At 45.3% G+C, this 13,888-nt stretch overlaps 1 protein-coding gene across 1 annotated transcript in view; it reads left to right on the plus strand.

Annotated features, from left to right (window-relative positions):
• USP49 (ubiquitin specific peptidase 49) overlaps positions 1-11,862 on the plus strand; it is a 46,560-nt gene extending 34,698 nt beyond the window's left edge. The window contains exons 2-6 of the mRNA XM_081044866.1: positions 967-2,332; positions 3,674-3,878; positions 7,346-7,454; positions 7,977-8,182; positions 9,165-11,862. Of these exons, the coding sequence (XP_080900992.1) occupies positions 995-2,332; positions 3,674-3,878; positions 7,346-7,454; positions 7,977-8,182; positions 9,165-9,358 (2,052 nt within the window). The 5' untranslated portion in view covers positions 967-994 and the 3' untranslated portion in view covers positions 9,359-11,862. The remainder of the gene's footprint in view (positions 1-966; positions 2,333-3,673; positions 3,879-7,345; positions 7,455-7,976; positions 8,183-9,164) is intronic.
• The last annotated feature ends 2,026 nt before the right edge of the window (positions 11,863-13,888 follow it).

Genomic DNA, 13,888 nt, shown 5'->3' on the forward strand with positions numbered 1-13,888 from the left:
TTCCATGTCTGGTAAGGACTTCCTGGCCCATAGCCGTAAGGCTTGTCACTGTGTCCTCACGGTGCAGACGGGGTGAGGGAGCTCTTTCATAAGGGTGCTAATCCCATTTACGAGAGCTCATCCCATGAGGGTCAACCCGTTTATGATCTGGTCACCTTCCAGTGGCCCCCCACCTCCTAATGCCATCACCTAGGGGTTAGGATTTTAGTGTATGAACTTGGCGGAGGGAGACACAAACTATAGGCCTGCTATAGGCCAGAGCAGACGTGTAAAGTGTTACTTAGATTGAGGCTCAGTCTACTTGCTTGGCCAGGTTATTTGGACTCAGGAAAAGAATACTTTGTAGAGGACTTTCTCTCTCTTATCTTTCCTTATCCTGTTATCTCTGCTTTGAAAATCATTAAAACCCACCTAAGACTGCCTGATTGTACTTGATGATCTTCGTCTCTCCCACTGTATTTGAAACACGATGTCTCCTCTCTGTTCCTGTCCTCTGTCCCTTTCTGCATACAACCAGGATCTTGATCAGTATGAGATTAGAAGCTTTCCTTCCAGGACATCATCAATTCAGAAATGGTTCAGAATATGGTTTATTTCCCTGGGTGGCCAGTTGGGAATAGTGTGAAATAGGGGTTATGACATTTCCTAAGGAACACAAATCGGCCTCACACAAAAATTAGCTGATATTCAAGAATGAGAAAATGTGGTTTCAAATCGGTGCTAAGGCCGCCCGTATGGTTTATGATTCCTTTTTAAGGAATTTAACTGCCCTTCTGTGTAATCAATCCCCAGTCTACACCAAATTTGCTTTTGTTTTTCACTTCCTTCCAAAGGAACCAATTTTGAATTGAGAACTAATGAGTTTTGAGTTGAAAATGCCAGTTGCACAACTTTTTCTAGGAAAATATTTTGCTGAAAGCTTGTGATTTTCTCTCTCTCTCTCTCTTTGGGGTTCTGCTGTGCCAGGTTGAAAGAGTGGAGACTTCTGTAAGACATGGATAGATGCAAACATGTAGGGCGGTTGCGGCTGGCCCAGGACCACTCCATCCTGAACCCCCAGAAGTGGTGCTGCAGGGAGTGCGCCACCACGGAGTCCGTCTGGGCTTGCCTCAAGTGCTCGCACGTGGCCTGCGGCCGCTACATTGAAGACCACGCCCTTAAACACTTTGAAGAGACTGGACATCCGCTAGCCATGGAGGTCCGGGATCTCTACGTGTTCTGTTACCTGTGCAAGGACTACGTGCTCAATGATAACCCGGAGGGGGACCTGAAGCTGCTGAGAAGCGCCCTCCTGGCCGTCCGGGGCCAGAAGCAGGAGCCGCCCGGGAGGCGCGGCCGGACGCTGCGGTCCATGGCCTCGGGCGAGGACGCGGCCCCGCCGCCGCGCGCTCCTCAGGGACAGCCGCAGATGCTCACGGCTCTGTGGTACCGGCGCCAGCGCCTGCTGGGCAAGACGCTGCGACTCTGGTTTGAGAAGAGCTCCCGGGGCCGGGCCAAGCTGGAGCAGCGGCGGCGGGAGGAGGCGCTAGAGCGCAAGAAGGAGGCCGCGCGGCAGCGGCGGCGCGAGGTCAAGCGGCGGCTGCTGGAGGAGCTGGCCAGCGCGCCTCCGCGCAAGAGCGCGCGCCTGCTGCTGCACGCGCCCCGCGCCGCCGCCCCGCGCGCACCCGCCCCGCGCGCACCCGCCGGGGGCCGCCTCCCGCCGCGCCGCGCGCCCGCCGTGGCCCCGGGCGTCACCGGCCTGCGCAACCTGGGCAACACCTGCTACATGAACTCCATCCTGCAGGTGCTCAGCCACCTCCAGAAGTTCCGGGAGTGCTTCCTGAACCTCGACCCTTCCAAAACGGAACAGCTCTTTCCCAGAGCCACCAACGGGAAGGCGCCACTCTCGGACAGGCCGGCCGGCAGCTCGGCCACCGAGCTGTCACCGAGGAACGTCAGGGCCGAGTCGTGCGAACGGGAGGGCCTCTGCTGGAACGGCGGAGCTTCCATCACCAGGAGCCTAGAACTCATCCAGAACAAGGAGCCCAGCTCGAAACACATGTCCCTCTGCCACGAACTGCACACCCTCTTCCGAGTCATGTGGTCTGGAAAGTGGGCCCTGGTGTCTCCCTTCGCCATGCTTCACTCGGTGTGGAGCCTGATCCCTGCCTTCCGCGGCTACGACCAGCAGGACGCGCAGGAGTTCCTGTGCGAGCTGTTGCACAAAGTGCAGCAGGAACTCGAGTCTGAAGGCACCACGCGCCGTATCCTCATCCCCTTCTCCCAGAGGAAGCTCACCAAACAGGTCTTAAAGGTGGTGAATACCATATTTCACGGGCAGCTACTCAGTCAGGTAGGTGTTTGCCCACCCGAACCCCGACTCTGCCCATCATGTAGGAGGGAGGCTGGTATGTTAGTTTGGGCTTCCCACGAGTGCCTCCCCCAGCTTGCTGGGCTAAGGGGAGCCAACAGTGGCCGTGATTATGAATAATGGAGGGAGGGGGGCCATTGTACCTTTCACTGTACTGTATCGTGTGGTGGGCTTGTTGGTGAACTTGCCTGCTGTCTCTTTCTGGGCAGATTTTCAGTATAACTTGCCATCTGTCTTCATTTTCAGTGACTGTCTAACCTTTAATGACGATATGGGTAATCTAATGTTATCCTTGTTATAATTAAGTACCTATGGTTGGTATGCCATCCTTTGATCAGTTTTAGGAATTGAACAGTTTGCCTGTATCCCTGGTTCCATGGTAGTTTGAAAGAGTATGTATTCTTCCTTCCTAGGCGTTCTTTACACACACAAAGAAGGGAGGTGGCAGGAGTATGCCAAAGGCTTAAGCAAGCCTCCCTCCTGTTCCCCATTACCTTTCAGTTCCTAAATTTTCAGCCATGTGGGGACATAAGCGAAGACCCATAGATAAGGCTTTGTGAGAATATGAAAGAAGAGAATTTTTAGAGTTAAAAAGGTGGGCAACTTAAGAGATCCAGGTAACAACCTCTACACTGTGCTAATGAGGTTTTCTGCCCTGGTATATAGGGTTTTAAAAGAATGACGAATTGGGTGGAAAGAGAAAGTTTATTTAGGCTTTTAGCATTTGAAAGGGGAGTGTTTACAGGCACTTCCTCTCTCCCCTCAGAGTCCACAGGGAGAAAGATGGACCTGGGAAGTTTGTAGGGAAGGTGAGCTGATCACAAGATACTTTGAGGATCTGGAGACCCAGGGATCAGTGTAGGGGTACTGTACAAATCAAGGGCAGAAAGATAGGCAAGTTGGGACTGCATGGAAAGAACGAAATCTGGAGGAAGAAAGAGTGACAGTAAGAGAAAAACACAGGCATCTGTGTTTTTCTCCATCTCAGACTGATTCCACGATAAGTTGCAGTGTGTACTTCACACACAGTGTGCATTGAATGGCAGAGCATGCTTCGAGAGAGAAGAGACAAAGGGTTAGGTAATAACCTCTGTGCTGTATGGTTTTCCAGTTCCAGCTGGCATCACATAGTTAGAAATATATACGGAAGTAACAGGTTCTAATTCTCTTAAAGTTATGTTTAGTATTTTACTAGAATTGAAATTCTTTTTGAAAACTGTACACTTAGTTTTGGTCAAGTTATATGTTTTGCATAAAGCAAGCAAAAACGTATGTGGGAAATGTGGAAGTTACATAACGTGTCAATCAATCTTTTCATTCTAGGTCACATGTATATCATGCAATTATAAATCCAACACCATCGAGCCCTTTTGGGATCTGTCCCTGGAATTCCCTGAACGCTACCACTGCATAGAAAAGGGGTTTGTCCCTTTGAATCAGACTGAGTGCCTGCTCACTGAGATGCTGGCCAAGTTCACAGAGACAGAGGCCCTGGAAGGGAGAATCTACGCTTGTGACCAGTGTAACAGTGAGTGCTGGGGGGGGAGAAGGGGAGGGTGCAACTGGAATATCAGTTTAAGGTGCTTCTTTTGCCCCTTTTAGTCAAAAGTAACACTGATAACATTCAGTGGTTCTAAAGCATCTTTTTAAGGAAGTTCTTTTGCTCTCATTTTACTGAAAACAAGAATATGGACATTATACTATATTAAAAACCAACCTAGGAGTGGTGCTTCCTTTGACTCCTTAGATTGACCTTCGCTGTTATCTTGGGAAGCATTTGAAAGTGTGGATTCTGAAATGGGGATTCTAAGAATGTGAGTACTTAGCTTCATAGTGCTACCAGGGTCCTGCTGAAATTCATGAATATAGATAGAGTCTGGTGGTTCTTAATCTAAGTTCAGGTGGCATAGCCTGTTTGAGGCTGTGGCATCAGAACAGTGTGCTTTTGTATTGTATCTGTAGATTTAAAGTCTGTCAGAAGTGATGCTGAAGATGTGTACAATAAGATCCAGAAAGCAAGTATAAAAAAGTACATTGTTCTGTGGCAGTTCAATTCTTTCTGTGTTTGTTTCCCCATATGTTTGAAAGGTTGGCATTTCAGAGGGGGGTCATAAAGAAGTGTTTCTCTATTGTTAAAGTGGGGCTTAATTAAACATTAAAGGGGCTTTAATGTTAAAGTGGAACCCTTTCCAGATGGTGATGTGGGCATCTTATTCAGGACCCCCTCTGTCTTGCCACACTAACCCTTAATGCTTTTGCTAACCCAGCATTTCCTAGAGGAAATGCAGAGCAAATACTTGGAAGCTCACGATTGGATTTTTTGGCTTTATAAAGATTTGGAAATTAAAATTAATGGATTGTGCAGAGATCTAGAAATCAACTTGCAGCCATATAATAGTTTGGACTACAAGTTTTGGGAACAAAAATCTTATGGTAGTCCTTAATATATTTGCATATGGCTTTTTAAAATAGTAAATTGTGGGAAACCTGTTTTCTCTGAAGAATCAGGACAAAAATCAAAAAGTAATACTTGATATTATTTTGCTACTTTAAAACAAAATTTGAAGTGCTTACCTGGTTAACTGTAGACTCACCTGTCTGTTCCATTGAGATCTAAAGGCAGTGACTTAAATTATCTTATTAGAGCAGTATTTGTTTTTTTTTGTTTTTTTTTAACAGTGATTCGTAAAGATTTTTACTTGTAAGGAACAGAAGGATGTCAACTTTCATTCCATAATTCTCAGACATGATAGACTAGGCAAGAAATACTTTTATTTTTGCAGGAAAGTGTTGTTTTTTTGGTTGCCAGATGTGCCAATGTCTCAGGATTTCTCTAGGCTAGTTCAAATAATAACAGGGAAGGAAAGCTATAGTAAAGGAACAAGATGAATTGATCTGTTGCTTGTGACGATTCAAAACGATCAGCCTTCCACCTCTCTGTGTGGCCAGCTTAATCAAATGGAGACAGAAATGATCAATCTCAATTGAATCAGTAATTTCTTTTTCTTTGTGAATTTCATTTTAGGGAAACAAAGCCAGATTCTACACGGTCTTCATTTTAGCTCACACACTCCCTCTGCTGGCAGTGGCAGTCATTGCCAGGGATCCCAGACAGAGCTGCAATAATTTTCAAAAGCCTGCTGGTGAATAGGAATGTAAGATAAAGCCAGGCCCTGCTTTGAATTCTTTCTGTTCATGCCCCTACGTATCATGACTACCAGCCCCAGTAAAAGATATGACACACTCATTCTGCTGCAATCTGTTAGGAGAAGCAACAGCTCCATATCCTATTGTCACACAAAGCTCCCTGATACGTCATCTGCCTGTGATTTGCTACCTTTCATGGGTAGTGCAGACAGGACTGGGAATCAGATGCCAAGATCTTCAGACACTGAGACCATGGTATCAACAGCTCAAAGACAATTAGCAGGCACCACAGTGGACCACTAACTCATTTCATATTCCCATCCAATCACGGATTTAATTAATAACAGAACCGTCATCAGTAAATGGTTATCGAGAAGGCTTCTGATGGAAATTAAGAGAACTGTATTTCCATTGTTTATTTGCCGTGATTTAAACATGCATTTCCCTCACAGTTCAGTGGTTTTAGAAACAAAATTGAAGTCTGAGCATTGATTCTGCTTTGGACTGGATGAATTTGGCCAGACTGTGAGCCTTGTCGTGCATGTCCAGTAGTGTGCTTTTATCCAAGAAACACAGTTCACAAAGTAGGTACAGTATAAAAATATAAAACCAGAAAAGGTTCTTTTCTAAATATTTGTATATGCCACAAGCATATCATGCTGGGGGAAAATATATTTTAAAATACTTTGTCCTTTAGTAATATTGTGTTCTGTCTTTTTCCTAAGCCTGAAATGTATGTATTATTACCCATTTTACAGGAAACCAAAATGAGGTTGAGTTTTGAGTAACTTGTCCAGTAGCATACCGGTACAACTAGCTGTGAGCAGGAAATAGAATTAGGCCTTTCTGATGAAAACAAAAAGCTTAAGGTATATTATAGTGCATCATAATTTAAGAGATAAGCCCATATTTAGAGGCATAGAACCCTACCGTATGCTTTTACGTGCATGTTGTTGCGGTGACCTTCCATTATATTCCATTCATAAACCCATGACGTCATGAGTGGTCCATCCTAAAACCATATCAATTTTGGAAACTGCTGGTGACAAAAATTTGATACATCTGCTGGATGTATCAGAATTAGGTTTAGTCAACTCAAATTACAATGAGTTAAAACAAGAAGTAACTTTTTTTTCTGTTATATACAGAGGGTGCCAAAAAAATGTATACATATTTTAAGAAAGGAAAAAACTATTAAAATGGTAATACTCAATATATACCGATAACAAAAGATGAATACAAGTCATGTTTGACTTCTGCAATGACAAGAGGTGCTCAAAGTGGTTACCATCAGCGTCCAGACACTTCTGTGACAGCGAACTACTGGTTGAGCAACCTTGACCCAAGTGTCCGCTTGTATAATTTTTTTGGCACCCCAGGTACAAGAAGTCTGAAGGACATTCAGGGGCTTGTATGGTGGCTATGTGGTCATGATGGACCCAGGCTCCTTCCATCTTTCAGCTTTGCTATCCTAGTTTAAGGGTTCCATCCTCAAGATGACCTCAAGGTCCAAGAGGAATTCCAACAGTTGGAAACAGTGGGAAGGACAAAGGACGCACCTTACACCTGTGTCAGTCTTTAAGCTACCATCCCAAGAGTGCCACACAATCATTCCTTTCACCTCTGCCGGGATTTCCATGACCACACCGTGCAGACATGTGAGGCTGGAAAATGCAGTCTTGCAGAGGGTCACATTGCTGCCCCAAATAGCGTTTGAACCCAAATTGAGGTTCAAATACTGAGAAATAAGGAGAATGCATATTGAGTGGCAAGTCTTTGTCTCTGCCATAGCTCGGAGAGAATGAGACTCCTCACCATGTGTGTCTTATACCTTTCCAAACCATATAGGCAAACGACGAAAATCCAATCCCAAACCCCTTGTTCTGAGTGAAGCTAGAAAGCAGTTAATGATCTACAGACTACCTCAGGTCCTGCGGCTGCACCTTAAAAGATTCAGGTGAGCTTGCCCTCGGGTGTCCCAGGTGTCTGTGGGAACAGCTGCTTCAAAGGCTTTGGTGAAGGCAAAGGTCTTTGCTGTTGGGAGGGGACGCTGGTTCCCTAGAGACCATGTACTTTCCTTGGAGATGACACGGGTCATGCCCAGTGAGGCAAGTCGATGTTGGGCCCAGGAGGACGGGCTCCTGCTCTCAGGGCCCCGTTTGATCGGCTGGTCTGCACCAGCCATCTGTGCTGGGCCTATGTCGCATCGTGTTCAGAATAAAGTATAAGATAATCTGTGAAAAGGGCAGGCAGTAAGCTCCAAAAGATTATTGCCTGAATTGGTTGTTTAGGGGTCTCTAGTTTCAGGGTACATCATGGAACATTCACAGGAATATATGTGGATATTATTTACTAGTGTCTTATTGATGTGAAAACCGAAGCTGGAAGGTTAAGTTTTGTGAGTTCCCAGTTTTACCCCCGGCTACGTATAATCACTTATGCGTTTTTGACTAGTAAGAAGTCCGCATCCATGTTCTAGGTGGTCTGGCCGTAATCATCGAGAGAAGATTGGGGTCCACGTCGTCTTTGACCAGGTATTAACCATGGAACCTTACTGCTGCAGGGACATGCTCTCCTCTCTTGACAAAGAGACCTTTGCCTATGATCTCTCCGCAGTGGTCATGCATCACGGGAAAGGGTTTGGCTCAGGACACTACACAGCCTATTGCTACAACACAGAGGGAGGTGCGTGCGCTTTACTCCGTGGGGTGGGGACACGGAAAGGGTGGTTTGTCCACATTTCATTGCTTTCCTCGTATTTCATCGATAGGGGGATGTTACATACATTGAAATCCAGTGAGCAGGATTATGAAAGCTGGATTCAAATTTTGGATATATTCCTAAGTAAAAACCTAAGATTGTTCCAACAATTGATAGGAGCTGACACATGTAAAATGCTTAGCACAGTGCCTAGCACCTTATGCTGTTAATGTTAGAGGTTATCATGATTTATTAATATTGTGCTGCAATCTTCTGTTTCCTTCTTGGTTATGCAGAAATAGTCTGACCCATCTAACCTCATGGAGATACTGTGTGAATCTCACTAGCTTCAGCTCCTAACGCTGAGCACATTTACTGAGCACTTACTCCTTACCTGGGAGGTGTGGGGACACAAGGGCCCCTCCCAAGGGGCTTTCAGTCCTTGCCCCCCGGAGCTGAGCCTCCCAGCTACTGCATTGGGGCAGGTGGGCTGCGAATGTGTTTTCAGTAGTGTACTGATCTTAAACCCTTGAGGCAGCCAGAGTGAGCCTGTGAACAAATGACTTTTTATTCCTCCTAAATTTTTCTTTAGCACTCCTCTCTTTTGTTCAGTTCCCCGTCTCTCTTTCTCTTCCCCTCTCTTAGCCCTCAGTCTCCTAACTGTCTTTATAGAGAGGAGGCCTTCATGGGCAGTGAAAAAAGCCTGAACAAAATGAGAACAAAAATTATAGTCTGTTGACATTATAAACAGTATTGCAGTGGGGTTTGGTGGGGTGAAAGCCAGTGGTTCCAGGAAGTCTCCTGGTTTCATTTACTTGTCTCTCCCCACCCACACACACACACACCAGTATTCAGGGCTTAGCGCTATTCACATTCCTCTGTCCCTTTCTTCATCTCCTGGATGTGCCTGCTGATTAGAAATGTAAGTTGGGTCGTCATTTACTCTTTCTTTCCTTTGGTTTCATAGGTTTTTGGGTCCACTGCAATGACTCAAAGCTGAATGTATGCAGTGTCGAGGAAGTGTGCAAAACTCAAGCCTACATCCTTTTTTACACTCAAAGAACAACAGTTCAGGGCAATGCAAGAATCTCAGAAACCCAACTCCAAGCTCAGGTGCAGCCCAGCAACAACGATGAGGGCAGACCGCGGACCTTCCCCTGAATGGGAGGCACATATCAAAGACTGGCTTGCTTTTAAACTATTGGTGTCTATACATCTTTCCTCTTATAGGAAATAAGGTTTACTGCAGGAACAGATACGAGGTTTGCCTCACTGGGTCTAGAGCAGAAGGTGCCAGGTGACTCATGTCTTATCCTAAAATCTGTAGTCACTTTCTTTTGAATGGATTGAGGAATGAATACCCTCCTTTGATAAAAATCAAAAGGAGTAACTTGTATGAAGATTCTTTCATCAATTGCTTCTGAACATAGAAGGATCTGGGTGGAGCAAAGAGCGGGTAAATTGGTCATAGCCAGTCAGGAGACAGCTGTGTTGTTTTCCACTGTGTGATTAGTCAGGACCTCCTCAGCCCCGCCCTCCTGATGGGAGCAGCCCCCCCATCACACTTGAGGAACGGCCCTGGGCTTGCACCTTGCTGGATGGGCCTGAGGGCTAGGCAGGAAGTGAAGTCTAAGGATTTGTTCCTACAGAGGAAGTAACGTTCGAGGGTTCACAATTTGCAGACTTCCTTTTCTGGGGAATAGCAGTTGAAGAGTGGAATGAGATGTATGGAGCGAATTTCCCCATTCCAAACGCAAGGTTTTCCGTGTGTCATACCCTCCCTGGCTACTGCTCATTTAATCATTCCACATCTTCTGAGACTGGCGTGAACACTGAGACTGGCCTTCATTCTCAAGGAGCAGTTCACATGGGGAAGCAAGACACCGGCACATGACATGTTCTCTGCTGCATGCTGAGCGTAAGGGTCCTCGGGGCTGCAGTTCTGTAGCAGACCCCTGGTTTGGGTCGGTACAGGTCTAGGGCTTTCTCAGAACTCAGTGGAGAGTGCGCAGGGAGAGCTAGGGGCCGGGGCTTATATGAATGTCTGTCACCTGTTCTCACCTGGTACAGCATGCAGTTTTTCTGCTTGCACCTGGAAGGCTAGAACATTCTTGTTCACCACAAGGTTTGGGAGCTGTTGCTTTCCTAGCTCTTAGGAATCTGCCCATCTGTCCAAACAGTCTCCTGCTGATGGCCCTGGCCTGTGTCCCCCCAAATATGATTGTCCCTCCTCTTTCTTTACCCAGCCACATTCAGTCCACCAGAATAAAGCAAGAGTGCCCTGTCCTTTACTCCAGTGCTAGTAAAGTAGATCTTTCTCTCTAAACTGGGCCAGTTTCTAAGTGAAATGACATTGCCCGGAGAGAAACCTTCCTCCCCATCAGGCGCCACTGTATTTCCCTTCTCAGTCCTTCGCTTAGACTCTCCAGTACAAGTGAATGCAGCTCGTAACTCGTTGCTGCAGCCTGCCTCAGCCTGTCCTGTGAATGAATGCTCATCTTTTGACTGAGTATATCATATTAGCATTTCAGTTCAGGTAGAAGTACAGTTGTCACTTGAAGGGAGCAGATGTGGAAGGGAGTTTCGGGACGGGTGGGAAGTTGGGAAGAGAGAGGCTAATGAATAAGGGTGGCAGCTTCAGCACTGTTGACAAGCCGCATTCCTAAGCAGGTCCGGAGCATTGGTTGTTGACCTCTTTTGAGATGCTCTCTCCCATAGGACCTGCCAGCCAGCACCGAGACATGGAGGAAATTCGGACAGAACATGGCTCACCCTGCTAAGGAAGGGCGAGTGACCCTATTTTAAATTAAACTTGCTTTTGCCAACACTGTGAGGTTTCTGTAATATTTAGCTTTTATTTGGAAGCGATAGCGTATGGCATTTTTTATGCTGTTTGGTTTATATTGTCTACTGCAGGCTTCTTTGTATAAGCTTGGCCGGGCTCCCCCTCTCCTGGACACTGTTGTAGAGTGTCACAGCTGCCCACGCTGCCAGAGGCTCTGATGTGAAGCTATATTCTCTAGACCCACATTTTAAGTCGCCATGATTGGTGATGACTTTTTGTGGCAACAGAAAAGCCAATTCACTCAAAGAAAACAAGGAAAGTAAAAAGAAAAGGAACATATAAATTGTGCCTCATCTTTCATTGAATGCTATATTATTCTAGAAAAAAAAAACCATACACATGGAGAATAGAGCATCTACTTCATCCCTCAGACACTCCAGAGGGAAATGCTTAAGAAAAATGCACAGTTAGTGGAAAATTAAAAGATCTCCAAATTTAATTTTTAAAAATAGTTTTATACCAAATATTATAAGGAATATTAAGCAGATTAAAGACTTTGTAAAATAAGTGTTTAACTTAGCTGAGCACCCCTGTATCTAATTCCTAAAATTGTTTTTAAAACGGAGTTGGACTAGAAACCACTACCCCTCCGGAGTCCTCACTGAGCTGCACATCATGAAGGTGCCCCTGCAGTCAGACCCCTCAGGTACCCAGAGGCCCCAGCACTAGACGCTGTTGAGAAGATAGTATTTATGAAGATTTTTATTAAAAAAAAGAGTTGCCTACTGCATAAGTCAGTGGCTGTTGTGAGAGAAATGTCCCTTTGCCTTTAATTTATTTACATATTGGAAGTAGATGAATTCCTTAGTAGTTGCACCTTTAAATTGAAACATTCTTAGGAAAAGAAAATAAGAACCAGGTAGAAGTTGACTAGACACTGCCAAATCAAATCCAAGATCTCCTAACTGAACCTTATGGACCTGCTTCTTCCAGACAAGTAGTTAGAGTCCCGTTCCGGGAACCTTTTGCCGTCGGCTGGTGTGTTTACTTTCTGCTGTAGCCAGCCAAGATGAAGACACCCCGGCCCTCACAAAGGAGTTTTACCTCAGTCTAGCTTGACCCTCATACTTGTGGTTGCCTGAGATGAGGATCCATGCTAACGTAAAGCAGATTAGAAATGCCCTCAACAGCCAGAAACTGAAGCTCTTATTAAATGGTGGGCAGAGCTCTTGCCAGCTTTGATCAAACCCCTCAGGCTGAGGGGGGCACACTGTAAAGAATTTCCAGATGTCTCTTTAAAAGTCATGAATAAAATTGGAAACTGTAGACGTGTTAACGTGTCCTATGGACTCAATAGCAGAGTTTATTTTTGTTTTAATGGCAAGGCTTCTAGAGTCAATGATTGTATGAGTTCCCTTCTCTAGCTATGCTTACAGTTCCATCCAAGTGCAAGAATTAATGGGGTGGGTTGGCTGGCAGTGAAGTATGGGCCCCAGCCGGGCCCCAGCATAAGCCTGAGAAGTGGACAGTAGTGCAGAATGAAAACGTGGTTGGGTGTGGGGGGTGGGATAGGGGTGGGCAGGCAGGGCGGGAGAAATGGAATTTGTTTTACTTACTGATAAAGTTTTGTGAACTAATTTTATACAATTCATAAAATCTGGTGCCTTGTACCCAATTATGGTTTGCATGGGATTGAAAAGATTAAGGGAAGGGGTTCCTTCTTATTTCAAGTGGCAAATTGGTCTGTATAGTGTAAAGGACATTTGGTATCAGACTTTTTTAAAGCATTTCGTATCTCGTGTGTGTGAAAGCAAATTATTCTTACCAGCAAGATCTGAAATTTTTCTGTAATGTCCAAAATCTTTGTATTTGTGATTATTCATGAAACGGCTGCTTTTCAAGGCAGACTATGTACCCCAGTTTTTTTCACCACCCCTTTTATGGTCAAAACATTAACTCGGGCCTTTTCAAATCAAGCTGGGAGGGCCACCCTTTCTTAAACGTATGTTATACCCCTATCTACGGTTATATCTTGTGAGTGGAAGGGTTGCTTTTCCAGCTGGTTGGGAGAGCACAAACATTCAGAAAAGGCCTTTTCGTTTTTCTAATGCTGGGCAACTTCTGGTAGAAGTCCAACAAAAATGGGTCTTCCCGAAATGCTATTCCTTTCATTTGTTCTGAAGTTGTTTTGCACAGATTTTCAGGAAGCAGTGTAGAACACAATCCCCTATATGTGAACCTTTTAGTTGAGATTTTAAGGTAAGCCAGTGCACTGTGTAATATGCAAAAGAAAAGGCTCAAAGAACCCATCCCAGCCCCTTCCCCTGGCCAATGCTGAGTGGCTGTGGAAGGAGACCTGTCCGCTCACCCGCAGGGTGGTTTATAGCATGCCCTTTCACTCTGACCTTAAGGTTCCCACTGAGCTCGAGACTTCACCAAAGGATTTTTCAAAAGCTCACCACTCTAAGCACATTTAAGAACTGGGTCCCTCAGCCCAATTACTGGTTTAATTAGCTGAAGGACTTCTATCTTTGGAGTGAAACCTTCCATGGCCAGTTAGTTTTTTGCCATCTCCCTAGTAGGTCAGATTCTTTTTTGAAGTCAGCACTACAGCTGAAAAGCTCCTTCTAAATATGAGTTTAGTTTATATCTTCCACATTTAAATTAACCATTCTCTGGGTCTAGGACTTTAACCACTGTGTATTCATTCAACCCACACATTGCTCTAAATGTACCATAGCTACTATAGCCGTGAGGTGAATAGTCATTTTTGTGGACTCTTTCCATACTTACATCAGCTGGCATGTCTCCATTTGAAATCCAACTAGCTAGTAGAAGAGACTTTCATAGTACTGTGATAACTGGCCAGGGCTGAAAACTGTGATAGGATGTAAAACTGACTCCCC

This window comes from Rhinolophus hipposideros (genome assembly GCF_964194185.1).
Source record: "Rhinolophus hipposideros genome assembly, chromosome: 3".
Lineage (NCBI taxonomy): Eukaryota > Metazoa > Chordata > Mammalia > Chiroptera > Rhinolophidae > Rhinolophus > Rhinolophus hipposideros.